General features: G+C 40.9%; 2 protein-coding genes and 1 long non-coding RNA gene across 14 annotated transcripts in view; 2 read left to right on the forward strand and 1 right to left on the reverse strand.

Moving 5' to 3' along the window:
* The window catches only part of LOC143138692 (NACHT, LRR and PYD domains-containing protein 3-like), a 139,438-nt gene that overhangs the window by 29,639 nt on the left and 84,198 nt on the right, over window positions 1-25,601 (forward strand). The window lies entirely within an intron of this gene.
* LOC143137519 (uncharacterized) lies at window positions 570-10,100 on the reverse strand. Of its 7 annotated transcripts, none has more exons than XR_012989995.1 (7): window positions 8,838-10,100; window positions 8,233-8,258; window positions 3,713-6,489; window positions 3,106-3,178; window positions 2,477-2,588; window positions 1,485-1,576; window positions 570-1,385 (listed from the first exon to the last, which is right to left on the reverse strand). It is a non-coding gene; the product is annotated as an uncharacterized LOC143137519 (long non-coding RNA). The 7 variants fall into 7 exon arrangements; XR_012989996.1 differs by having other exon boundaries at window positions 8,183-8,258; XR_012989992.1 differs by having other exon boundaries at window positions 3,713-8,258.
* LOC143137498 (uncharacterized) overlaps window positions 16,563-25,601 on the forward strand; it is a 22,573-nt gene continuing 13,534 nt past the window's right edge. For 2 of the 6 annotated variants that reach the window (XM_076297732.1, XM_076297736.1), the window contains exons 1-10: window positions 16,563-17,113; window positions 17,879-18,053; window positions 19,731-19,958; window positions 21,070-21,255; window positions 21,933-22,066; window positions 22,868-22,921; window positions 23,312-23,368; window positions 24,017-24,062; window positions 24,743-24,808; window positions 24,969-25,108. In XM_076297732.1, the coding sequence (XP_076153847.1) occupies window positions 16,946-17,113; window positions 17,879-18,053; window positions 19,731-19,958; window positions 21,070-21,255; window positions 21,933-22,066; window positions 22,868-22,921; window positions 23,312-23,368; window positions 24,017-24,062; window positions 24,743-24,808; window positions 24,969-25,108 (1,254 nt within the window). In that variant the 5' untranslated portion in view covers window positions 16,563-16,945. Of the gene's footprint in view, window positions 17,114-17,878; window positions 18,054-18,155; window positions 18,182-19,730; window positions 19,959-21,069; window positions 21,256-21,932; window positions 22,067-22,867; window positions 22,922-23,311; window positions 23,369-24,016; window positions 24,063-24,742; window positions 24,809-24,968; window positions 25,109-25,601 lie in introns of those variants that run through there. The other 4 variants (XM_076297735.1, XM_076297734.1, XM_076297733.1 and 1 more) reach the window with 4 other exon arrangements.

Genomic DNA, 25,601 nt, shown 5'->3' on the forward strand with positions numbered 1-25,601 from the left:
TTTTTTTGCGATTGCCTACCAAACTGAATATAAAGGATGCAATGCGTTGGCATACTATACTGTTATAAAATAAATAATCTTTGGATATTGAATCTAATATTTACTCTTTGTTCCTTTGCTTTGTGTGCTTTTTGTACGTCTCACAGGAGCAGTGAGGAAGGTTGATGCCTAACGTTAACGTTAGTCCATTGGGCTAGTTTTTGCCCTGGACCACATCCATCCGTGAACGGCGCTGCAATTCACCGTCTGCTCGAAAAATATTTCTCAGGACACACAGTAAATTGGCCAGTGTTAATTTTAACACTATTCCAGTTTATATAATCCTCCTCACTCATCAGTGTTATAATAACACTTGCCATAGTGTTGCCATATTAACACTAGCCTAGTGTTTCATAATTAACTCTATCAGAGTTAAAATTAACTCTATTGGAGTGTATCATTAACTCCATCAGTGATTCATAATTAACTCTTATCAGAGTTTCAAAATTAACTCTATTGGAGTAATTAATTTGTTTCTAGAGCCATATATTTATCAAAATAAACATATTTAACAAACCACAGCAAATTAATTACTTTTCTTTTTTTATTAACATTTGCCATGATATGGCTCAAATCAATGTGCAAAGGTACAATATATATGTCAAAGTTTGGTCCATAAGCATTTTTTTGAGCAAAGGCCTTATACCTTATACTCATACAAATCATTGACTGTAACAATAAAAAAAATGTTCCTCACAATCCATAACCACATATGCATGAAAATGCTCTGCAACACTGAGTAAACATTTCATAAACAAGAAATAAAACAATATAATCAAGAGATTTTTTACAATTTCACAAACTTGTGTTTTGCTTCAAACCTATTACTAGAGATGTGCAATAATGGGCCAATTTTCCATAAGCAAGACAGATAATGCACCATGAAGTGATGTTACATGTGGGTATACCCAAAGTCCTTTTAGGCAAGTCCCTCCACTCAGCAGCCATATTGCAACGTATTTTGGGCACTTTCGGCAGGCTTCACAACACCAATCTTGCTCCAGCGGCAAGATCACAACACATGATTGGCACAATCAATGTCTTCACAACACATGAGCCAATCATTCACATGATTTGCTCAATGTATTTACATGTCCACGTTTTGCCACGGAGGGGGGTGTGATATATGTAGACAACACCATACGTTACAAACTAACCCCATGCATTTCTATGGAGGATTTTTTGAGTGCTGTGTCTCCTCATTAGAAAGTCTACCTCCTTAAAAAGCTCATGGTGTTCATGTATTCCAAGGCTCCCGAGCTGTTCTTGACCAAACGCTGCGACACTCGTTGCTTTAGGCGCCATACCGGATAGCCCGTCCCTCTTCCAGCATTGTAGAAGTGTTCCTGCAAAATAATGTGGGCAAGAACTATGATTGTCCAGATCAATAGTTGAACATTATTATTATTATATATAACCTTAAATGGAAATGAGTTAAATCTTACATAGCCATTGGTGGAGTAAGGATCCCTGAGATTAGGAAACAGTCACAATCCCAAGTGCATATCTTTTTCTTTGACTTCGTACTGGTATCCTTCTAAAAACAATAGGAAAATTATATTAGATATATTCAGACAACATTACAAGCTATAAAATGGAAGAGTGATTAAACATGGATTATGGATAAAATATATATAGACGCTTCTTGCCACTAAAATATGCTTAAGTAATATTACATTACATTACATTTGGCTAACACATTTTTAACCAAAGCGACTAACATGGTAGCAGTTTAAGTTTTAAAGCAATTCTCTCAACAATTTTAGGACAATTTAAAAACAGTAGAGTACAGTAAGAATAAGTGCATCAGTGAGTGCTGTTTTTAAACAGTTGAGTGTCAGTTCAAGACAGGTGGTAAGTACTAGGATCAGCAAGACTTGTTGTAAGTAGTGCTATGAGAGGAGATGTTCTCTAAAGAGCTGGGTCTTCAGGAGTTTTTTGAAAATGGAGCCACTGTGTAGTTGGTAATAGATATCCCTACAGCTAAGGTTCTGCCTCATAGCATTTATCAACCCCACAATCACCAGTTCAATATTGTTTTTACACAGCAATTCTACTACCTAATACCTGGATTAAAATACATCAATTTAGGGTTTTCTTGTCACTCTGCAGGCAGGTTGTGTGAGGCTATATGTGCACAATAATGATTTTTCATTTTATTTCCCATTACATTATTCACCCTATTTCATGCACTCTATTTTTCTCTCTCAAACAGTCAATTGTGATGTTATGTTACACTGTTCTCTCACTTTGAATGAATGGAACGATAACATTGGATCAATGTAAAAATGGCACTACCACTGAAAAGTCTGAGTAGGGATGTCCTGAGATAACCCCACCCATGGAATCCCTCTCGTTCAGTCAGAAAATAGTTAATAGTTTGACTGGACCTAACTGTTGTATACAATTTGATTATTTTATTCAAAACAAAACATACCCATGGACCAGGATATTCAGAAGATGCCTTCTTGTACAGTGTGTCAAGGTGCTCTACTATACTCCTCCATTATTTCCTCTCCCATTTAACTCTCCAGAACCTCCTGGACCATCTATGCGTTAAAAAAAAAAACAATAAGTGATACACTTGTAAAGAGAAAACTTACATGCACCCTCTAAAAAGTGTAACTCCAGAGTACAAACAAGAAAGCTAAGGGGGCAGCTAGAACGTCAAAAAACAAACGCTATTTAATACCACTGATAGTGCTCAAAATATAATTACACTTCTGTGGTTGTGTGATGAGGGTCTCTACAGACAAACAGAAGTATTAAACTTGGAAAGTGTACAGAGAGGTATAACAAGACCTGTATCTGAAGGAAGCAAATTGCTTGGCTTCGTGTTCCAGTAGCATGAAATCAGTGGGATTTTGATCTTGCAGCACTGGATCTGCAAGCAGATCTGACTGAATCTAATAAACATACTTTACGTTCAGCCAGATCTGTGCAGAGCTGCAAGATTGAATGTGCCCACTGGTTTGACACTACCGGAACACAAAGCCAGGCTTCTGCATTTTGGAGACGAGACAGACAAGGATTTCTCCTAGTGATATTTTAATTTTAAATGCTCACCTGTTTGGCCTTTTTCTGCTGAATCTCCTATGGCAGAGGTGTTCTCTTCTTTTGCACCAGAGGATTGATGTGCCTTGTTTGAAGAACAAGAAAAAAAAAATTGGAAACTTAAAGGGCTGCTTTAAGAAATTCGGTCTCCAATTTTATTTCACTTAATTCAACTAAAGGGTGACAAAATCTTTTTTTTTTTAACCTTACCCACTTTATTTGGCGTGAACAACACGTTTCACAATTTTCTTCATCAGGTTTGAACGTGAACCTAAAGCCTTCACGCCAAATAAAGTCAACAAAATATACCCTCCAGTGTGCGATTTATACTAGTTTTTGACTAATAGTTATACTGCACACCATCAGCACCTGCAAAAGGGCTGTGCACAGGGATTTTGAACCTTGATTGATTTCAAATGTATTTCTTAAAAAGGATCATAAGGATCTGCATTAACTCCAGCCAGGATACAAAGTGTGCGTGTGAAATCATTAAGAAACATTCCTAAGGTCAGGCTGATTCATATAAACAAGCTAGAAAAAAGAAGAAAAAAAAGCGTATGGCCGCCGAGTGGAGGGACTTGCCTAAAAGGACTTTAGCTAAACTCACATAAAACCTCACCTTCTCGAATTAAACTTTGAAAAGAAAAACCAGGCTGCAGTTTGAGGTACTTTTTTCTCCATGGTTCTGGACATTGATGAGCATTTTGCTGACCCTGTTAAAACAAAGAAAATGATTACATCAATACAAGAACAACAATGATTTGACTATCAGCAGTATATCAACTAACCAGCAAAGGACTTCTAAACTTTATTCTGACATTATTTACCACAGGTTACCAAATGTTTCAACCGCAAGTGTTTTTGTCTTAAAATATGTTCATATAATCCCTACTTTTTAAGCAACATGACTGGTAATAACTTAAATAATTTCATTAGGCAGTAAACTCGTCTACAGTTTATCATATCCATAAAAAAACTGCTCATAATTTCAGAGAATTAACATTTCTTAGCTGCTACTCTGCTCAGCTGTAACGTTATGCCTGATGGACTGAATATCCTTATGCACATGCTTGCAAGCTAGTATTGAACCACAATTTCTACAAATATCTAAAATTAGTATCAGCTAGCTAACTTCTATACTCTTTGGCTTACCTGCACCCTTTATAAGTTAGGAAACAAAGAAATTGATCTAACCCAAATAAAGCCAACAGACTAACAGAAACTAATACCAATGCCATACAGAGAATGGAGACTGCACCGAACCAACCAGGCTAACGGTTACCTTACACCTCTGTTTGCTACAAATGCCCAATAATGACTGGATGCAGCCTGCGGGACGGGGCGGGGACATCCACATCCACATCCAAGTGCGACGTCACATGCTACGTCATTACATGCTACGTCATTACGTATCGACATTGAGCGTCAGTGTTTTCCGGAGGTTCCAGAGTAAACATTCGCTTCGCTAATGCCAACATTAATGCTTGCAGTAAAATGAAACCGCTGTTTGCACTTTCTGCTTGTAGCATATCTCTTTCTCTCTAACCTCATACGTATTGAGACGCAGCTTTGCCAACATTTTCTTTATTCATTTAGCCTATATGGCGGTTCGCCGGCGGCCCAAGGGCTACGAGCTGCCAACCTCTTCCCACCCAGATGTAGGCCTATCCGAAATTGACGGCTTAGTTACAAAGTGACAGCCTACACAACTTGAACAATAGGTCTAACAATATCAACAATTAGTCTTGGTGGCCTATTAACTCCGTGTAGCCTATTAAATACATGACACCGTTATAGAATAATGATTTTAATATTTTAGCAGTATAAATAACATTCAAACAGCAATATATAAATAACATTGGAAATATAAATATATTAAATAACAATAAGACCAGCAATGTTAATAATATTACGTATGTTTAAGCAATATAGCACGAGTGAGAGTGGGGTTGGTCATGGATATTCCCACGGGTGTTGTTCGGCCGTAGCCACGAGGCCGGAGGCCGAACAATGAAATATTTAAACAGCATTGATAATATAATACAATATGCTAATCTAAACACAACAGATAACATTAATAATATACATATATTATAGCACAGCTTTATAGCACAATATATATAAAATGCATAAGCCTACAACAACAACATATAACATTCATATATTGCTCATAATTGGCCAAACTCTCCTTCCTTCTCTGCCTTTCCTGTCACCCCCCCTCTAGGTCGGCTGCCCCTTTTAAAAACACGGACACCTCCTTCTGAATGATGTCTTCTCTGACATCCCGGGGTTGGTGGATTCTTGCTTCCAGCTCCTGAACAGGGGATTATGGGGAGTGGGAGTGTCAACAGAATAAATAAAGCTTTATTGCTAAACTTTTAGATGTTACAAAGTTGTAAGATTGTCATTTTACAAAACGTCTCTCATAGTTTACTTTATCATGTTATAGTAGCCATGTCGTATTGTTTCGCGTGTTCAAAACACTGATCAGACTTAGTAGGATTTTGTGGATAACCAGGCCATTATGTGAAACCACCCCGTGCCTGCCACTCAACACCATTTTCTTTATTCAACGACAATATGTGCCTCTATTATCTCAAAGGAAGGTCAGTCATACCACCATTTGGTGTACACCTAATAACAGAATATGAACAGTGTTAATATTTGTCTCCTTACCAGAATTTTAAGTGTTTGCAATGTCAATATAATGGCTCTTACAACAAGCTCATCTTAAACAGTTACATCCAAATTTTGACCATGTCATTATTAACTTTTACAACACACAGTGCCTATAAAAACATGCATGCCCTTGGCTTGGATAGGTAGATAGGCATGGGCAGATTTCTAGAAAGTAATGTTAACTAATTAAAAATGTATACTGTAGAATAAGTGGTTGCATAAATATTCACCCCCTTAAAGTGACTGACCTAACTTAATAGTCCTGCCCATTTGTCTCATACAGTAATTAGTGAAATGAAGATTGCCTTGTTCAGTAGTAGTACAAAGACACCTGAGTCTGGAAGGTCCAGTCACTAGTTAAATCAGTATTCAAGGCTACAATCCCACCATGAAGACAAAAGAAAAGCAACTCAATCCATCAGTAAGGAATATAAAGGCTCGTAAAGGTAAATTATATTGACCTTGATTTAATTTATCAAATCAATAAAAGGGAAGATATCCAATGGGATGAATCGTTATTATTTTCAAACATTATTTTCTGTTTTAAATCAACTTACTGTGCAACACCGTTTTCATTTGTTGTGTCTTGAAAGCCACCTTTCCCCCTTGACCTGTCCAATTCAATTGCAAAGCCAAGGATTTGCTCAATAGTCTCCCCATTATACGCTTGATGGTGTCTTTGGGTGTTTTCCCACCCATCACTGCAAGCATATTCACCTGGCAAAGAAGTCACACAAACATGACAAATATTATTGCAATAATTTCCAGACACCTTACTCCTCTTCACTTTCTACATGTATACCAATCAACAATAACATTATGACCACTGATAGAACTCCACTAAGCAATGGAGGAAGGTGGCCTAGGTCTGATGCACGTTTTCTTTTACATCATGTAGATGGCTGGGAGTGTGTGCGTTCCCCTGGGGGAGCTTAAGGCACCAGGATGCACTACCTGCTAAAGCATTGTTACAGACCATGTACACCCTTGCATGGAAATGGTTTTCTCTGATGGCATTGGCCTTTTTCAACAGGATAATGCACCCTACCACCAAGCAAATAAAGTTTACGGAATAGTTTGAGGAACACAACAATGAGTTCAAATTAGACCCCGGGCTGTATTTTGGACACCAGCGCATGACGTAAAACTCGTAAAACCCACGCAAAGTTTAATTCGGTATTTTGCACGTTTATTTTTTAAACATTGCGCCCAGGGGTGTGGCAATTAACAACCTAGGGAGGGGCCTGGCGCGTTGTCTAAAAATCACTATCGTACACCACCTAAACCTGGTCAGAAGTCAATGGCGAGTTGTTCATATGCTATTTTAAAAGCACATGTCAACAGTCATATTGGCAGGTGCACGCACCATCCTTCTATCATTCATGAACGCACACCAGCGCACGTCCATGCAAAGCATTACAAATTGCACGATTACAATGGGAAACATAATTAGAATAAAGATATTACGAAATACTGTACATCTCATGATGAGTAGTTATTCACCATCATTTGCAAATTGGTAATGACTGTTAAAACTGATTTGGGGAGAGGCGAGAGACACGTATGGAGCACAGCTGAAGACGCACCGTCACGAGATATAAGCAACTCCTCTGCAGGATAAATGTTGTTTTATTCAGTCATTTGAGCAACATTAGGGTAAGTGTTGCTTTTTCCAGCCTATTTTTTTGGGGGTAACCCATTGTCAGTCAATAGTGAAAGTAACTGCATATAACTGTCTTGTCGTTGACTGACTCCTTGGTGAAGTTAGTTTCACTTTGCCAATGAGTTCTAATAATAGACGAGAGCAAATGCGTGAAGGCTATGCTAGGTTTTAGTAAAGCATGGTTTAAGAATGACTATTCCATACGGTCTCGCAAGCAGCCTCCTTCAAATGCGCCGTTGAATGCCAAAATACCGATGCATTTATTTGACATATCGCGCGTTGCGCCATTAAAGGGAATGACAGATGTCATTCTCATTGGTTTAAAGAATGTTACGCCCAAAACACACCCATGACTGATTAAGAAACGTAAGAACCACCTTTTTGTGTCAGGCGCCCGATGTTTGATAACAAAACCACCCCCAATGTGGACTGGACAAACCCCTAAGCTATTCGCCAATGTACCATGCGTTTTACACCGTCAAAATCAAAACTAAAAGTTCACCAACTCAGACCCCCCAGTATATAAATAATATAAAAAATATAAAAATCATTTTGAGCCTGGTTTTATCACACAATCTGATTTTGTTTGTAATCAAATGAGCACATATTTCATGAGATAGGGCAGGCTTAGTGACAATAACCCTTGTATGGTTGTCTATACAAGTATACATTAGTGCTGTCAAAATGAATTATTAATCCAGGTGATTAAAAAATGCTTGGTTTGTTTGGAGGGAGGGGCCAAAGAACCTTCAGAGGATGACTTCCTTTTAAGGGCTGCTGAAGTAAGTTGTGTGTACCTCTATAGATGGGTTGGGTGTTTCTTCTGTGGAGAAAATGAATGCACAGGCAGAGATTGAGATTAATATTATTTCTCTCAAACTAGAAGCTCAGACTATCTAGGACTTTCGCTGTGTTAAATAGCATACTTGAAGGTTATGAATTAAGGTCAAACTACAAGCTTCACTGGTCTATTATGTTGAGCAGACCAGAATATTGCCACTTAAAGCTGTTTTAAGACCACAGGCAGCTGCTGGCATGACTGAAAAGTAACATTATTGATTATATAGTCCAACACCAACTATATTAATTTTAAACAGCATTTGGCTGATAGTTGGTAGTTGGGCCCATAGGGCCTGCCCCACTCAGGCGCACGCACTCTCATACACAGACAGGATCATGCCTGCCCTTAGTATGCTTTATCAACTAGTTGTAGAATAGCTTGCACAATTAACTTACAAATATTGCATATAGCTATAACATAAGCTCAGATAACTAGCAAGCAACCACGGCATGTCTTGGCATGTACCTAGCCATAGCATACATTGCAAATTTACCATTAGTACGTTAGGTTATTACAATATTTTGTCAGTAATCGACTGATAATAAGAAACTCTCGGCTTACCTCAATATGCTTTTTCACGGCGAGTTTTTGAAAGCCTTAGCTCGTGGTACTTGGGTGCGCAGAGCTTGCAGCAGTGCATCCGAAAGGAGTTGTTTTTCCATCCAACCATTTTCGAAACGTTCTTCCAGGGATGTAGCCTACAAGGATTGCCTGGTCTTCCTGACTACCAACCTCTTCGCTAGTGCTTGGTTGGGACATTTCGCTCAGGTTCTCTTCTCTGCCATGGACATCTTTGTAGGCTACTTTGCTACGTTTGCTATGTCCTTGTTGGAGAGTAATAATTTGTGTCACGTTCAGGTGGTGTGACGGATCGCGTACAAACCAATAAAGTGTCAGAATGGGATATGTTTATACTTCTCGTCCAACCACAATCAAATTCTCTCTATCTGGATGAGGCGATTTTTTTTTCAACGATGAGTCGGAATGAAAACAAGCCGAAATGAATTAGGAGTGGAGGTACGAGGAGGCTATTTTTAAAATGAAGGAGTAGAAAGTAAAAATACTTGCTTGAAAATGTAGAGTAAAAGTAAAAAGTCGGCTCAAAAATAATTACTCCAGTAAAGTATAGATACCCAAAATTTCTACTTAAGTAATGTAACGAAGGATTTGTCATTCGTTACTTGACACCTCTGCAAACTACTGCTAAAAGTAATTTACTACAAGCATGACTACAAGCGCTACTGAGAAGTTCTGCACATGCGCAGAACAAATGTGACGTAGCACATGGATGTGGATGTGGATGTCCCCGCCCCGTCCTGCAGGCTGCAGCCAGAGGCTTCTCCAAATGCCTAACAGTTAAACGAATGCCCTCGTGGTCTCGGCTAATGTTAGCTAGCAGCATTTTTTTTATAACCAAGCAATAGTGTTTAGTTCAACCAAACGTCAATGAGTCGACAGACTGTTATAATTAGTCAGTCAACAGATTAATTTGTGCCAGGTGAGCATTTGGCAGCACACTAACGTTAGATCGCTATGAACAGTGGAGTTCTGGCTGTAACTAATGTTAATCAGCTAGGCTACGTTAGCATGTTAGAGCTATTCCCTCAGTGGGTATTCAAATTCCAACCGCCTTTTTGAATTTCAGAAAGGACTTTAAGACGTTGTCGACTCCAATATTATATTAATGTCAGTTTACAGTTTAAGTATTACAAATGAACATAAACTTAACCATTTCAATTTGATAAGGTTATAACCCACCGAAGTTATGTTAGCTTGCTGGATGTTTTACCAATAATTTTCTGAGCTAGCTAGCGACCTTGCTACTAGCTAGCGACCAAGCTAACGTCACCAATATTTCATAGTAGGTAAAACACGTTGATATGAAAACATATACCTGTGATGTGACATTACTTAATTGTGTATTTGTCGTAGTTTTCATGCTAGCTTACAGAAGTAGAGGGAACAAATGAATTTACCTTTTACTATCCCACGCTGTACTTCAATGGCGTCCATCTTCTTTTCAAAAATCTCAACTGAAGGACCGGAAGTGTAAATTAGGGATGTGACGCTCGAAGCTGACGTTTCGAAACAGTGTCGAGCTTCCGAAACGCAAGTGTTTCGAACAGTGTTTCGAAGTGTGGTTCAAAACGCCCATGTCACGTGACCATGGCTTAGTGAGGCTTCGTGGTGTTTCAATTTGGTTTGGACAGGTGCACAGCCTTACCGCGCGAGCCAATTACCTGAGTAAACACCTGTTTGATCTAAATTACAAAGTCCCAGAATGCTTAAAAGTCATTCAAACACATCCTATCTTTGTGGGTTTTTTGTGAGGAGAGAGATTTTGAGAGATATAGCGACATAGAGACATATAGAGATATAGCAATTTATAGTGCATTCTTGTGATTGATAGGTTAGTGATATAGATTAGTTGACAGGCTAGAGACAGACAGTGAGCGATAGTTTAGATAGATATAGTCTAGTGACGTTAATATTTAGATAGTAGCAGAAGTAAAAAAAATATATGACTGATGCCTTTATTTCAAGAACAGCTGACCCTTTGAAATACTGGCAGGAGAGGAGAGTGGTTTATCCAAACCTAACTGTGATGGCCAAAAAATATTTGTGCATGCCAGCAATAAGTGTGCCTTGTGAAAGAATGTTTTCCAAGGCTGGGGAGGTTTATTCAAAAACAAGAAACAGATTAAATGCCAAGACGGCAGAACAACTGTTATTCCTAAATAAAAATGTATGTTGACATACAAAAAATGTGTTGTTTATTTTTCCCATGTTGTACCTGTTTAGTCTAACCTGCTTCACATGTATCCTTTATTTCCCTACAACATGTTCCCAAAAAAAACCCTGGGCCATAAGCATAGCCTACATTTTAAAACCATTGTAGCATTTTCCTCTCCAGCATATTCCAATGGATAATGTACTATGAAACTGAAATAACAAAACATCTAACTGGCAGATATAAAAATATTCTAGTTATTGAAGGCATATAGTCTGAAATTTCTAAGCACCAGCAGGGAATCGAACACCGGACGCTCCGGCCGAATGCAAGTGTGTTAACCACTCAACCACGTGGCTGTGGACGAAATCTTGCGTTCCATGTTGGCTATTTATATTATTCGTCTGAAGCAGTTGAGCTTCACGGTCAAAATGTGATGGTGACATCTAGTGGCTAGTTTTGCTAACATGGAGTTACGGGTGTCGGATTGTTTCGAAACCTCGACACATTCCGGTGCAATTGCTTCGAACGTTTCGTTGTTTCACAAAGCCTCGTTCTGCCCATCCCTAGTGTAAATGACTCCACCCCAGAGTTCGTACATTCACACCCACTTAAAACACTAGGTTGTGAGTTTTAATTACACCGTGGGTGTACATGTTTGTTCAAACAACTCCCGAAGTTACACTAATTAACACTAATGAACACTGAAAAATATGTCTCTGAAAAATTAACACTTAATAACACTGTCAATTTTACTGTGCAGCTTCTACCAAAGAGTAGTTACTTCTATAATCTTTGCTTCTACCCTACTCTGCGAGAGATCTGCCGCTGCCGCGACCAAGGAACTGCTGCTGACCTGCGAGCTGCCATGCTAGCAGCCTGCCCTGCAGTCTGGATTGAGTAGCCTAGCTAACGTCAAAGAACTCTCACGAAACAACAAACTGTCGCTGCCAAAGTCCACCGAGCTGCTGATCTGCAGGATCGCCCAACTGTTCTGTGCTTTCAGTGCTCCCCAGACTGCCAGTAATCTTACATCCTCCGACACAGCTGAGCGCCGTCGTCATCATCATCATTGGACATCAGCCGGTTAGATGCAACCGCAACGGACTATGTTAACATGACATTTTCTTTCAGTGCGTTTGGCGGAGTTTGTTTATCAACATAGGCTACGCCAATGAAAATGGTAGCAACATTTCAAAAAGACACATTACGCTTACATTTCACATATTGGTTTGTGTTATGTTGTAGGCATAGGCCTAGGTTAGGCTAGCGGAAACACTGTTCTATTTTGCCTTTTTAAAATAAAAAACTATTTTGAAAATTACAAATTGTGTGGGTCTTAATTGTCTGATAGCTTAAATATGAATCACAGGCCAGGGCCAGATGAGCCCCAGATGTAGAATATGAGTCTGGGCCAGATCTGCACCAAATGCCATGGCAATAATAACTGTACTGGGCCAGTTCTGGCCCAGATTTGTCTCTGATCCGAAATTCCAACCTGTTCCGGTATTGGCCCGTTGGAAGAAATGACCCCGGGGCAGGTCCGTTTAGTGGATCTGCGCCAAATGCTAATGACTATATTTGACGAGCCCAAATATATTTTGCTGTCTGGGTTAATACCACCCGAGGCCCCTGGGCTATATGTTTTTTAAGGCCCCCCCCACCGCAAATATTAATTATGATTAAATGATACCCGACACATAGCGTGCGCTTTTGGTTAATAACATGCAGTGTAGCCTATCATTATTCAGCCTATGTAAAACTTTTACATACAGTAAACAGGAACAGAAAGCCCTCGAATCACGTCAGCCTACCCATGACATCGCTTATCAAAAAGGCTAGCCTACTGCACGAAAACAAGTGTTGAACTTTTACAACACTGGCTGTAGGCTAAGTTAAAAGATGGGTACACATATGGACGGTTAAAAGCTTTTCAAACGTGCATGTGTTTGTCGTGTCGGGGGGTTCCCCAGGAGTTTTTTTTAAATTCTGTCTAACACACCAGTTTAACGCAGTTTGCAGTTTGGGAGGGACAGAAATACTTTTAGCCTACAGAACAAGCTGGCTCATGTGACGTGAACATGGCTACCTTATGCATTATCACTACACTACATGGAGACATATCTCACGTTAACAATGGAGAAAACATAACATAGACTATTGTAACGTTTAATGCACACGACACCAACGATGTTCAATGGCAGCTTTATTGGCTCACGAACGAGACCAAGACACAGAACACAATGCAAACAGGGCAGGTCAAGCACGCACACACACTACACATACAGGGGAGGTCGCAGCCCCCCACACCAAAAGGAACACACATGAGGGATAACTAAAAAGGGAAACAGGTTACGATAAAGACACTAACTTTACACTTCTAACTTAGGAGAATAATGACATAAACCCCCCGATTGTTCACCCTCGTGTCCCAGCATGCCTTTCGCTGGAGAACGCTAACACAGTCTTTATGCGCCGACGCTACACTATTATATGTGCGAATGGGTTAGCACAAACTTAGCTGTTGGTGAACGGAGATGCAGATCACTAATTCATTTATTTGCGCCACAGCCCATGTTCTGCGTTCACTCCAATGAGACAAGTGAAATACATGTTTTTAAAGCCGTTTCATTTCCAGGCTATTTGCTACAATATTTACCTGATATGCCTTCTGTTTTCATGGACAGTTACAGGAATCCACGTCATTCGTTTATCGTTGCTTCAATCCTACCCACGTTATCTCCAGAGTTTGTATGATAAGTTTGTCAGTCAGTTTTAGCCTCTCCTCTAGCTCCTCTACACCCATTAGGATTTATTACGTTTTGTTACATTTTGTTACACTCTAGAATTGGAGAAGACAACGGGGCCGGATGTAATTGTAGAGCAGTAAGATGTGCTCTATTATTTAGGCTAGCTCCAGAGTAGGCTAATGACGCCGCGAATACGGACACGCCGTTTATTATTATTGATTATCATTATTATTATTAGGAGGCCCCTCATTGGTCGAGGCCCCTGGGCTGAAGCCCAGGTAAGCCCCTGCATTAAGGCGCCAGTACGACCAATCACAACAATTCACGGTGTGACGTATCCAGTTCTTGCAAAGGAACGATTTGAGGGCGATTTTCTGCTCCTCTTTTAGTTGAAAACCCAAATCTAAATCCTTTATTGTAGCTGCCATTTCAACACCGTTTCAACCCACTGGTGTTCATCGGTAGCCATCTTGCAATGTTTTCTAGATGATTCCGGACGTCGCAGCACTGTCGTCATCAGTGTAGCTCGCCTTTGTCCCGCCTACACCGATTTGATTGGTTCCTCTCGCTCGAGAAACTATTTCGAATGAAAAGTAGCTAAAGCCAACTCCAAAAGTCGTTAAAAGTCGCTAGATGACGTCACGCGCTAATTTGCATATTAATTACGTCAGCACGTCGTACCCCCCCCCCCCCCCAAAGAAAAAAACAGTGATTGCCCTTTAATTCCCTTTTACTCCTGTTTTCTCCTAGCCTACTCATATAGGCAACTTTAAGAGCCTAGTTTAAATATATTTAATATATTTGTATATGTATTGATAGGCTACACTTTACTTCCTGTAGCCTATCATCTAGAGACTACACTAGCATCAGGTGGCTGAAAAGAAGTCATTTCCAACCTATTCACTGCTGCATCTGCTTTGCACTGCTTGAAGTCTGATTATAATGTGATAGGGTAGCCTACACACAATGAATGTACCCTACCGGCAATTGCTATATTTTGGATATATTTAGGATAGCCTATATAATATAGGCTTAAATGTCACTCGGACAGACCGATAATTTTTTTTTTTTTTAACTCAGCCGACAGTCCTGCATCAACTTGCATTGACAACATTGAAGCTAGGCCTACATAGCCTAAACGAATGCTAGATTTTTCTAACATGTATGTTTGATTAACTATCTGCTTGCTTGTGAATTAAGTTGTAGCCTAGGCTGCATCCTTTGTTCAATTGTTGAACGATGCTGGCAAGCGTGTCCCTGTTTCCCTGTCATCATGTCATTGCTCTCGTCTCGTTGACTCTCTTGTTGTAATTTCACCCGAAGTTGCTGCACCTTCCATGAGCTTAGATCTATAGAACATCTACTTCCCTGTAATAAAATGGGCTGATAGGTACTATATATGCCAGTCATTCCTTTTATAATCATGGGGCAACGCTTTGGGCAAATTCGCGATGTAATTCACTAACAAAACAGGCAAGAGAGGGGAGATTTTCTGACGTTTCAACAACGAAACAGAGTTTGCCATCTTTGCGAGAAGATTTTTCTCACGCTTTGAGCTGCTGCTGCAGTCAGCCTGGGCAAGCCGAAGGATAACGCAAAGAGAAAACAAAAGTCGCCAGACACGCAAAAAAGTCGCCAGATTTGTTGTCAGTCGCTAGATACACTTTTCAGTCGCCAGAGACGGCCAAAAGTCGCTAAATCTAGCGACAAAGTCGCTAAATTGGCAACACTGAGAAGAAATTTGGATCATTGCTCGTTGCCAGAGTATCTTGCGGGCACAATTCAAATTGTGCTCTCGCGAGAACTCTGGATTTCCAGGGTAGTAAAATTGGGAATATTGTAAGATTTTTTTTGTGTTTTGTTTTTTACTTTTTTTTGTGAAGCACTGCTTCACCTGTAGTCTTATAGAAGCCTCCTCTGATACAGACCAATCTAAAGAGCCTGATAAACTCTTACTGTATTTAAGGACATTAGCCTACTGTAGCTACCTGAATTTAATTCCATAATTCATATATTAAGAAAAAGAAAAGAAAATACATTAGAAAATAATGCAGAAAATAAATTATTTCCTATAAGGAACAGTCTCCTTTTTTTCAATACCTCCCAGTCATGTGACCTAGTGACTCCAAACCAATGCAGAATAGTTATTCTATATCGGACTCATCAGACACACCTCTTCTTATAGCCACTGTATGCACACTATATTTTATATGAATATTTTAAATCATATTAATTTGAAGTGTGTCTGATTAGTCCCATAAGGATAACTATTCTGCATTGGTTTGGAATCACTAGGTCACATGTCTTGGTAGGTATTGAAAGAAGGGGACCATTCCTTATAAGAAATACTATACTATATTAATTTCTTAAAGAAAAACAATTTGTTTTCGGCTCTGATACAGGCATAGTTATCACAGCCGAAACCCTTACAAAACTGCAGCTGTTGCACACACAGTGTTTCTGAGGTAAAATGCAGTGCAGTGCTGTTTCATGTCCAAAATATTGCTTCTCTCCAAAATGCTGTGCAATACAGCTTTTTCATGTCCAGAATATTAGCCTACAATCCTGCATAGTTTAAAAGCGGCCATTTAATTGTTTTGTTTGGGAAAGCTCTCTGAAATGCATTTGTTGACGAATAATGCTGAGGAGGCACGCTGATGCAGGATAACAACAAGGCTGACAGTAGCCTAAAAGCTGCTGCGCTGCGCCCCTCGCAGGACCGGATCTGGATCATTTCTGTGAAAACGCTCTTTCTAACTTTCGTTTTCCAAACGTCATAAGCTGCAACATAACTTCCGTGTTTAGATGTGGACTACATGACGACACAGGCGGGACATTTGTGCTTTAGGAAAATAATATACAAAACGTCATACCATCAGAGAATTTGGTGTAGAGGTAAGCATAGAGTTCGATAGACTCCGCTTGTCGATGTGCTTGACAGGTAGAACGGACATGGACAGAATGCTATGTCTGATCAGATTCAGATCCCACATCAGAGCACATTACATTCGGATCTCTGCTGTTGTTTTAAGGCTGGTTGTAATTTCGATGGTTCTGATTTTACGAATTTGTCATGATTAGTTTATATAATCTAGGCCCATGTCTGACCAAGTTTTGAGCTGCTCAAAGTCTTGGCATTAACACGAATACGATTGAATACGAAAAGACATGTTGCTGTTCTGAAGTGAATGGTTGTCACTCTCCGCGCGCCAATGGACCCGCTGAATTTCCTAACGCAGGAGCAGTTGCTGCTCTTCTTTCGCCTTAAGAAGACGGAGATGTCGTGCATGGATCAACCACACACCTTCCTCACTCAGTTGCGGGACCACGACCTTGTGTCGGAGAAGCTCTATCAGGTAAGTAGGGCTACAGACTTTGTTGTGTGACATATTTTATTTTATTTTCCTGCCATAGGTGCATGGTCGGCTCATAGGGCGACACAATATGGTTATGGAATTTGGCTGACGCCTTTGTCCAAAGTGACACACAAATACAAAAACAATAATATTTAATTTAATATGTCAGGCTATGTTAAGTACAGGTTTATCAAGTAGTTATTTGTTCAACAGACTCGTTTTTTAGTTTATCACATTATAGTAGACGTGTGACCACGGCGCACACCCCTTTTCCACAATTTTGGATGGATGCTGGATCAGAAAGTATAACTCCAAAAGTAGAAAGAGAGTGATCCGCACACCATATAGCTCCCTTGATGTAATGTAAGCACATTAGCCTAAGATTGTTATCAAAAAGGCCAACGTGCAATTTACAAAGTATTCATTTGCATTCAATAAATTACATTAATCTATGCAACCTAGTACTCCTATCTCTCTCTCTCTCTCCCTGTCTCTATGTCTCTCTCCCTCCTTGTCTCTCTCTCAATTCAAAAAGCTTTATTGGCATGACTGAACATACAATATTGCCAAAGCATTAGAGTAGTAATTAGTCTCTCTCTTTCTCTCTCTCTCTCTGTCTCTCTCTTTCTCTCTCTCCTTCTCTTTCTCTCTTTCTCTCTCTCTCTCTGTCTCTCTTTCTCTCTCTCTGTCTCTCTCTTCTTTCTCTCTCTCTCTCTGTCTCTCTCTCTCTCTCTCTCTCTCTCTCTTTCTCTCTCTCTCCACCAGAGAGTGGTCAGGATGAAGACCAAGGAGCAGAAGAAGAAGGGAGTGTATGAGGTGCTGGACAGTCTGGAGACCAATCAGCCGGAGTGTGTGGAGACCTTCTGGCGGAGTGTGTTTACAGACCACATCATGCAGCTGTACCCCACTCTCAGACTGCTGCGGAACAGCCTCATGGATGGTGTGTGTGTGCGCATGTGTGTGTGTGTGTGCGTGCGTGTGTGTGTGTGTGCGTGTGTCAGTGTGTGTGTGTGTGTGTGTGTGCGCACGCGTGCAGTCTCAGACTGCTGAGGAACAGCCTCATGGATGGTGTGTGTCTGTGTGTGTGTGTGTGTGTGTGTGTGTGTGTGTGTGTGTGTGTGTGCACACGCGCGCGCATGTATGTGTACCCCACTCACAGACTGCTGAGGAACAGCCTCATGGATGATGTGTGTGTGTGTATATTAGGGATGCATGATATATCGGCGGCCGATATATTATTGGCCGATAAATGAAAATATTATTATCGGTCCGATAACAGAATTCTGGTCGATAATTTGCGCCGATATTTTTTAAAGTCCTAATTTAGGCCTACGTAAGGTCCGTCTGGCTACACTGACCTACTTGAGCTTGGTTGGCTATACTTTTTCCTCAATATAATCTGTGGATATGCGTTCATTTGGGAATCTGTGCATTTCAAAATCGTCTCGTGAATGATCCGCCATTTCCGGAGCTCAGCCCTATCTAGAGCCGTCTTGTGCTGGTGTGTTTGCACTTTACCGCACTGGTCGGGGAAACAAATAAGCAAACTCGTTAGTGGGACGAGTACATAAGTAGGCCTAGTTCTAAGTTGTGTTTTAGTATTATATTTGATTTACGTTAGCTTGGGTTTTGTATTACTACCTAGAAATATGCTAACCATTCCTGCTTCAGTTCCAGACAGGTCATCATAATAAGTTATTAAAACCTTCGGGGCTAACCCCTTTCATTTCTGCTGCAGCAGGTTGTGCGCAACAGAGTAGACGGACATAAGATACAGTCTGAGGAGTTGCAGCTTTATTCAGTTACCCGCAGTTGAAACTAAACCTAAGTTTCCCTCACAAACTCTGATTTGGTCACTATACTGTAGCTTATTCCCAGCTGAGCCGTTTATGAGCGTTTAGTCCTAAATTAAAACGATTCATACTCTCTAGCCACTCACTCACAATTCACTGACGTCAGGTTCACTTAAAGGAGCCACACATACGGTAGGGCTAGGCTACTGTTATGTTGTTGACTGCCGCACTATTGAGGACTATTATGAGTTCTGTCCATCATTTGGTGGTAGATAAAATTACAGCAATACAATTATGCTTATTAAATGCTTTCCCCAAATCACTTTTCACAATTTTTTTTCAAGAGTAATATTATCGGTTATCGTATCGGTATCGGCCACAACAAACCAATAACTATCGGTTATCGTTATCGGCCCTAAAATTCCATATCGGTGCATCTCTAGTGTATAAGTGTGTGTGTGTGTGTGTGTGTGTGTGTGTGTGTGTGTGTGAGTGCGTGCGTGCGTGTGTGTGTGTTTACAGTTACATACATTCATTAAGCAGACACTTTTATCCAATGCAACTGATATATTATTTCAGTTATATTACAAAGGCCACTGTGGGTTAAGTGTCTTGCTCAAGGGCACAACGCTAGAAGCCGGGGATAGACTATGTGTACATTGTTTTTGGTGGAGCCAGAAATAAAATAGAATAATTAAAATAAAGAAAATAGAAACACCCGCCAAAAACTCTGCTCAAAGCATTGCACTGCGTCACTTGCCTGGTGGCCTATGGGAACAGGCTTTGATAAGTCTCCCCGATGTAATTTCCTGTATCAAATGCAGGGTCCTTCTCATTCAATGAAAGTCATCCGGAGATGGACAGCACGAGCAAGGTGAAGGACGCAGAGGGAAAGAATGAAGACATGAAAGAGAGGAAGGTGAAGAAGAGGAGCAGACAGAAGAGCAAAGGGAGCACGAGCGAAAGAGAGGAAGAGGAGGAGCAAGATCAAGCAGGGACTTCTCAAGTCAAAACCAGTGTGAAGAAGAGGAAGCTTCAGAAACCCATTTACGGTAAGTCTACATTTCTCATACTTAGATTCATTCATTCATTCATTCATTCATTCTTTTTATCCAAAGCGACTCACCTGTGTCAATTATTACAAGGGCCATTCTCCCCAGAGCAACTCAGGGTTAAGTGTCTTTCTCATAAACGGTGGCTTTCGTGTGTGTGTTTCGATCCCCTCTTGTTGCTGATTGGCCTGATCTTTTTGGAGTCTGATGGAAACGTTAGTGAATTATGGTGCTCCAGACTAGTATCTCCCTGAAAGTAGATCTAGGTGGGCGTGGCCAGGCTAGGTCCCTAGATCACCACCAGTTGGAAATCTTTGGTATAGGATATAATGTGACTAATGGCGGCCTTACATTGTACGATTTTGGTCTGTTTTCACAGTCGGCGACTAAATTTCCAAAGTCGGACAGAAATCATGGGAGTTGTACTGGAATCGCGGCGCGCTCCCGTCAACTAGATCGTTTAGTGTAAGGTGCCAATCTTAGCGGTTTTAAGTCAGTCGGAGTCAGTCCTTTTCTAGTTTTGCCGTTACGACAATATTAAACATGTTTGATATTATCGCAAGTCTTTCTAGTCGTGGCTCATGCAAATACTGACGTGAACTATAAAAACCAATAGTGACCTCTCTTCAACACCAAACAGGAAGGGGCAAAGTAGGCGACAGCTGTAGCCTATATGATTATTTGTTATTCTTATAATATTTGTCATTTCTTATACATATTTAGTCGGCTCTTCCACGTGACAGAAAAACTCTATATCGGTTAGGGATGTCACGCATGAAACAGTTGCAGAAACACGAAAATATGGCTTTGAATTTAGTAGGCTATCATTTCAGTTCCTGTTGATATCTATTGCACGATGGGTAATAATTTAAAAGAATCTAGTTGCAGTCTTGTAAATAGTGACCCTGCAAGATCCCCAGTCATTGCAAAATCATAGTCTGTGACTTAAAACTCTTTTACTTGTCTTTAGATGTGAGAGGGTCTGAGACTGTAGTCTTTCAAAAATCTTTTCCAAATCTTTGCAAATCTTTCCAAAGTCTGTCAGTGTAAGGAGGACTTAAAGTGTATGAAAACGAGTATTAGCATTCAAATGCCCTGACCTCTGTTTCAGCTCTCCGAGCTGCTCTGTGTGTCCCTCCTGTCTTTCCGTCCTCTCACTCCCTGCTGTGTTGTCCAGGCTCTCCTCTGATCAAGGGGGGTGGAGAGGACATCTGGAACTGGCCCATGTTTAAGACCCAGCTGCCCGTCACCTGCGGGAACAAAGAGGGGACTCTATACAGAGACAAACTAGCCAAAGGTGAGGCATCCTCTCTAGCGGGGTCAAACTAGCCAAAGGTGAGGCATCCTCTCTAGTGGGGTCAAACTAGCCAAAGGTGAGGGATCCTCTCTAGCGGGGTCAAATTAGCCAAAGGTGAGGCATCCTCTCTAGCGGGGTCAGGAGTTTTGTTACTTGTATCTCAGTACTGACTACAGACCTAAAGGAGAATTACTGCCATTACTCTCCGTATGGGCGGCGGGGGTCAGGACAAGCAGCTGAAGTCTGCACTCTTGAGGGCATGATTATGATTTATTATGGTTATGCCCCCAAGGTGTAGCACTGTAGCTGCCTGGCTACTCTAGCTGTTGGCTGCAGCAACTCGAGCTAAGTAGCACCTGATTCGTAGTTTTTTTTTTTTTTTTTTTTTGTACTGACAGTACTCGGTGACCTCCAGAAACAGAGATCTATGTGAAAGGATGGTCAGGATTCTCCTTTAGCCCTGAGTGCACTAATGGCGTCCAACACATTTCGGCGCCTCTGGCATTGCCACTGCATGTCCAGAACACAACACCTTGTGTTGCACTATGTAACTTTAGCTCTCTGCAAGTCGCTTCTGAAAAAAGTGACATGTACTGTTAATATGATGCAGGAACATGACCCTGTTGATCGCCAATCAACGGATTGGCTACCTTTTTAGCTTCATTGTTGCTTTGCAGGAGTGAGGTGCATTTTTCACGAGGATAGGTGGTACACACCAGGCGAGTTTGAGAAGCTGGGAGGTAAGGAGAGGAGCAAGAACTGGAAGACCAGCATCCGCTGCCGAAACACACCACTGCAGAAGCTGATTCAGGTGACTGGAAACTAGTGTGTGTGTGTGTGTGTGTGTGTGTGTGTGTGTGTGTGTGTCTTTGTGTCTGTGTCTGTGTCTGTGTGTGTGTGTGTGTGTGTGTGTGTGTGTGTGTGTGTGTGTGTGTGTGTGTGTGTGTGTGTGTGTGTGTGTGTGTGTGTAGTTGTATGTTAATTCCTCCGACATCCTCCATAAGCCAAATTTTAATTAAAATATTTCTAAAATTTACTAAAACAACAGTTTAAATTAATTTAGCAACAGCTTAAATTAATACTTAAATTAATTTACTAAAACAACAGCTTTTATTTCACCTGTTCAGCAATTTTTAACATAATGCTACACTCTGGGGGCATGAACATGGGGGCTCAGGAACATGCACCCAGAGTGTAGCAAACTGGCTACACCGCTGTTGTGGTAATAATTAGCTTCCACTATCGTCAATGAAACCAGCTACACCGCTGTTGTGGTAATGATTAACTTCCACTATCATCAATGAAACTGGCTACACCGCTGTTGTGGTAATGATTAACTTCCACTATCATCAATGGAACTGGCTACACTGCTGTTGTGGTAACGGCACATCATTTTAAAAATAATTAGATCAGTCTTCTAAAACCATTTTTACACTCTGCGAGCAGAACTCTTACGTTACGTATCTGGAGAAGCCTGTCTGCATCACTATTTCATTTTGTCATGTGCTCTTTACTGTTAACAGACACAGAAAGGTGGGTGGAGCAGAGTTGCATTTATATTTATTTGTTTTCAGTTATTTTATTACTTTTTATTTTACTTGTGTTCTTGCAGGAAAATCACTTAACGTCTTCATCAGCTAAAAGGAGATCAGCTGACAGAGGACAGGTAACCTATCACCTAGTTCTGGCGTTACCAGGGTAACATCAGGTATTGCCCTGGTAACAATTCACAATGATGAAGGCACTGCTACAGTTACAATACATGTGACTTCTGGTGTTAGAATAGTACTATGTGTGTATGTGTGCATTCTGATGTTGTTTAGTGCTACGTGTGTAAGTGTGTGTAAGTGTGTATTCTGGTGTTGTAACAGTGCTATGGTGTAAGTGTGTGTAAGTGTGTATTTTAGTGTTGTAACAGTGCTATGGTGTAACCGTGCTATGGTGTAAGTGTGTGTGTGTGTGTGTGTGTGTGTATTCTGGTGTTGTAACAGTGCTACATTTGTAAGTGTGAGATACACACGCTGGACGCTGATCATGTGCTCTGGCTTTCACTCAGGATGGTACTTGCATGCAGCAGTTTACTAACACAGACCCCACACACGTGAAGAAGAAGGTAGCACACACACACACACACACGCACACACACACACACACACACACACACACCAGTGATAGTAGTGAAATTGTTGTTGTTGATGATGTTGTTGTTGTTATGAGTTGTGGTGGTTTACTAAACAAGCATTTTAGTCTTTTTGAGGTGCTGTGACTAGGACTTCATCCATACTAAATTAAATTAAATGTGACTAGCCTACTAGCTACTAGCCTACTCTACTCTGCGCTGCTCTACTCTACTCATCTCTACTCTACTCATATTTACTATACTCATATCTACTCTACTCATTTCTACTCTACTCATCTCTACTCTACTCATCTCTACTCTACTCATCTCTACTCTACTCTACTCATCTCTACTCTACTCTACTCATCTCTACTCTACTCTACTCTACTCTACTCATCTCTACTCTACTCATCTCTACTCTACTCATCTCTACTCTGCTCATCTATACTCTACTCTACTCTACTCATCTCTACTCTACTCTACTCTACTCTACTCATCTCTACTCATCTCTACTCTACTCATCTCTACTCTACTCTACTCATCTCTACTCTACTCTACTCATCTCTACTCATTTCTACTCTACTCTACTCTACTCTACTCATATCTACTACTTACTGAACTCTATTGTGATCTCTGCTGCAGATGAGGAGAGCCCTGTTTCCCTCCAGCCCAGAGAACTCCATCAGAAGTGAGTTCACACTACAGCACACGTTCACACTCGCTAGGTAGTTAGTAGTGCAGACGTGAGTTCACACTCGCTAGGTAGTTAGTAGTGCAGACGTGAGTTCACACTCGCTAGGTAGTTAGTATCACACTACAGCACACATTCACACTCGCTAGTTAGTTAGTAGTGCAGACGTGAGTTCACACTCGCTAGGTAGTTAGTATCACACTACAGCACACATTCACACTCGCTAGGTAGTTAGTATCACAGTACAGCACACATTCACACTCGCTAGGTAGTTAGTATCACACTACAGCACACATTCACACTCGCTAGTTAGTTAGTATCACAGTACAGCACACGTTCACACTCGCTAGTTAGTTAGTAGTGCAGACGTGAGTTCATACTCGCTAGGTAGTTAGTAGTGCAGACGTGAGTTCATACTCGCTAGTTAGTTAGTATCACAGTACAGCACACGTTCACACTCGCTAGGTAGGACAGGGGCATACTAACAATAATAAATTGTAATTAGTAACCTACATAATAGTATGTATGTGTGTATGAAATTGCTGAGTATTTGTGTGTGTGTGTGTGTGTGTGAGAGAGAGTTTGCTTAATGTGTGTGTGTGTGTGTGTGTGTGTGTGTGTGTGTGTATGGAGTGAAATAGCTGCACCTGTAAGTGCCCTTCTCTCCCTGTTTGAAGGAAGCGTTCTGCCTGTCCAGTGTGGGCCTGTCACCGGAAGACTGCAGAAGGACCGCTTTGCGTCAGGTGAGTGTGTGGGTGTGTGTGGGTGTGGGTGAGAGAGAGAGAGTGTTTGTAAGAGTATGTACACTCTGTACTGTGAGATGGATAACTTTCCCTTTAGCCATGACTGAGAGCTGTGTTGAGTGACCTGAGAGTGACCCCTGGTGACCTTTGACCTTTTCAGGAAGTACAGGAAAGTGCATCCGTACAGATGAGAGGTGGCTGACCCCTGCAGAGTTCATCAGGCTGAACCCTGACCTGAAGGATGGAATGTGGAAGAGAGACATCACCTGTAGAGGCCAACCTCTAAGCTACCTTTTACAGGTAAAGAGAGAGACATCACCTGTATAGGCCAACCTCTAAGATACCTTTTACAGGTAAAGAGAGAGACTTCACCTGTAGAGGCCAATCTCTAAGCTACCTTTTACAGGTAAAGAGAGAGGCCAATATCTAAGCTACCTTTTACAGGTAAAGAGAGAGACATCACCTGTAGAGACCAGCCTCTAAGCTACCTTTTACATGTAAAGAGATAGTTATCATAGAGGCTAGCCTCATAGCCACCTTTTACAGGTAAAGAGATAGTTATCACCTGTAGATAGATAGATAGATAGATAAATACTTTATTGATCCCCAAGGGGAAATTCAGGAAAGCTACCTTTTACAGGTAAAGAGATAGTTATCACATTTAGAGTCCATCCTCTTAGCTACCTTTTACAGGTTAAGAGAGACCACCAGTAGAGACCTGCTTGTCAGCTTCCTTATACAGGTAAAAAGTGGGGGAAGAGAATTTGAATTGTCAGAGTTTATCTCCAGTGTC

This window comes from Alosa pseudoharengus, unplaced genomic scaffold (genome assembly GCF_046254945.1).
Source record: "Alosa pseudoharengus isolate Yale_2024_CS ecotype anadromous, Long Island Sound unplaced genomic scaffold, YU_APseudo_1.1 YU_APseudo_1.1_scf_21, whole genome shotgun sequence".
Taxonomy (NCBI): Eukaryota; Metazoa; Chordata; class Actinopteri; order Clupeiformes; family Clupeidae; genus Alosa; species Alosa pseudoharengus.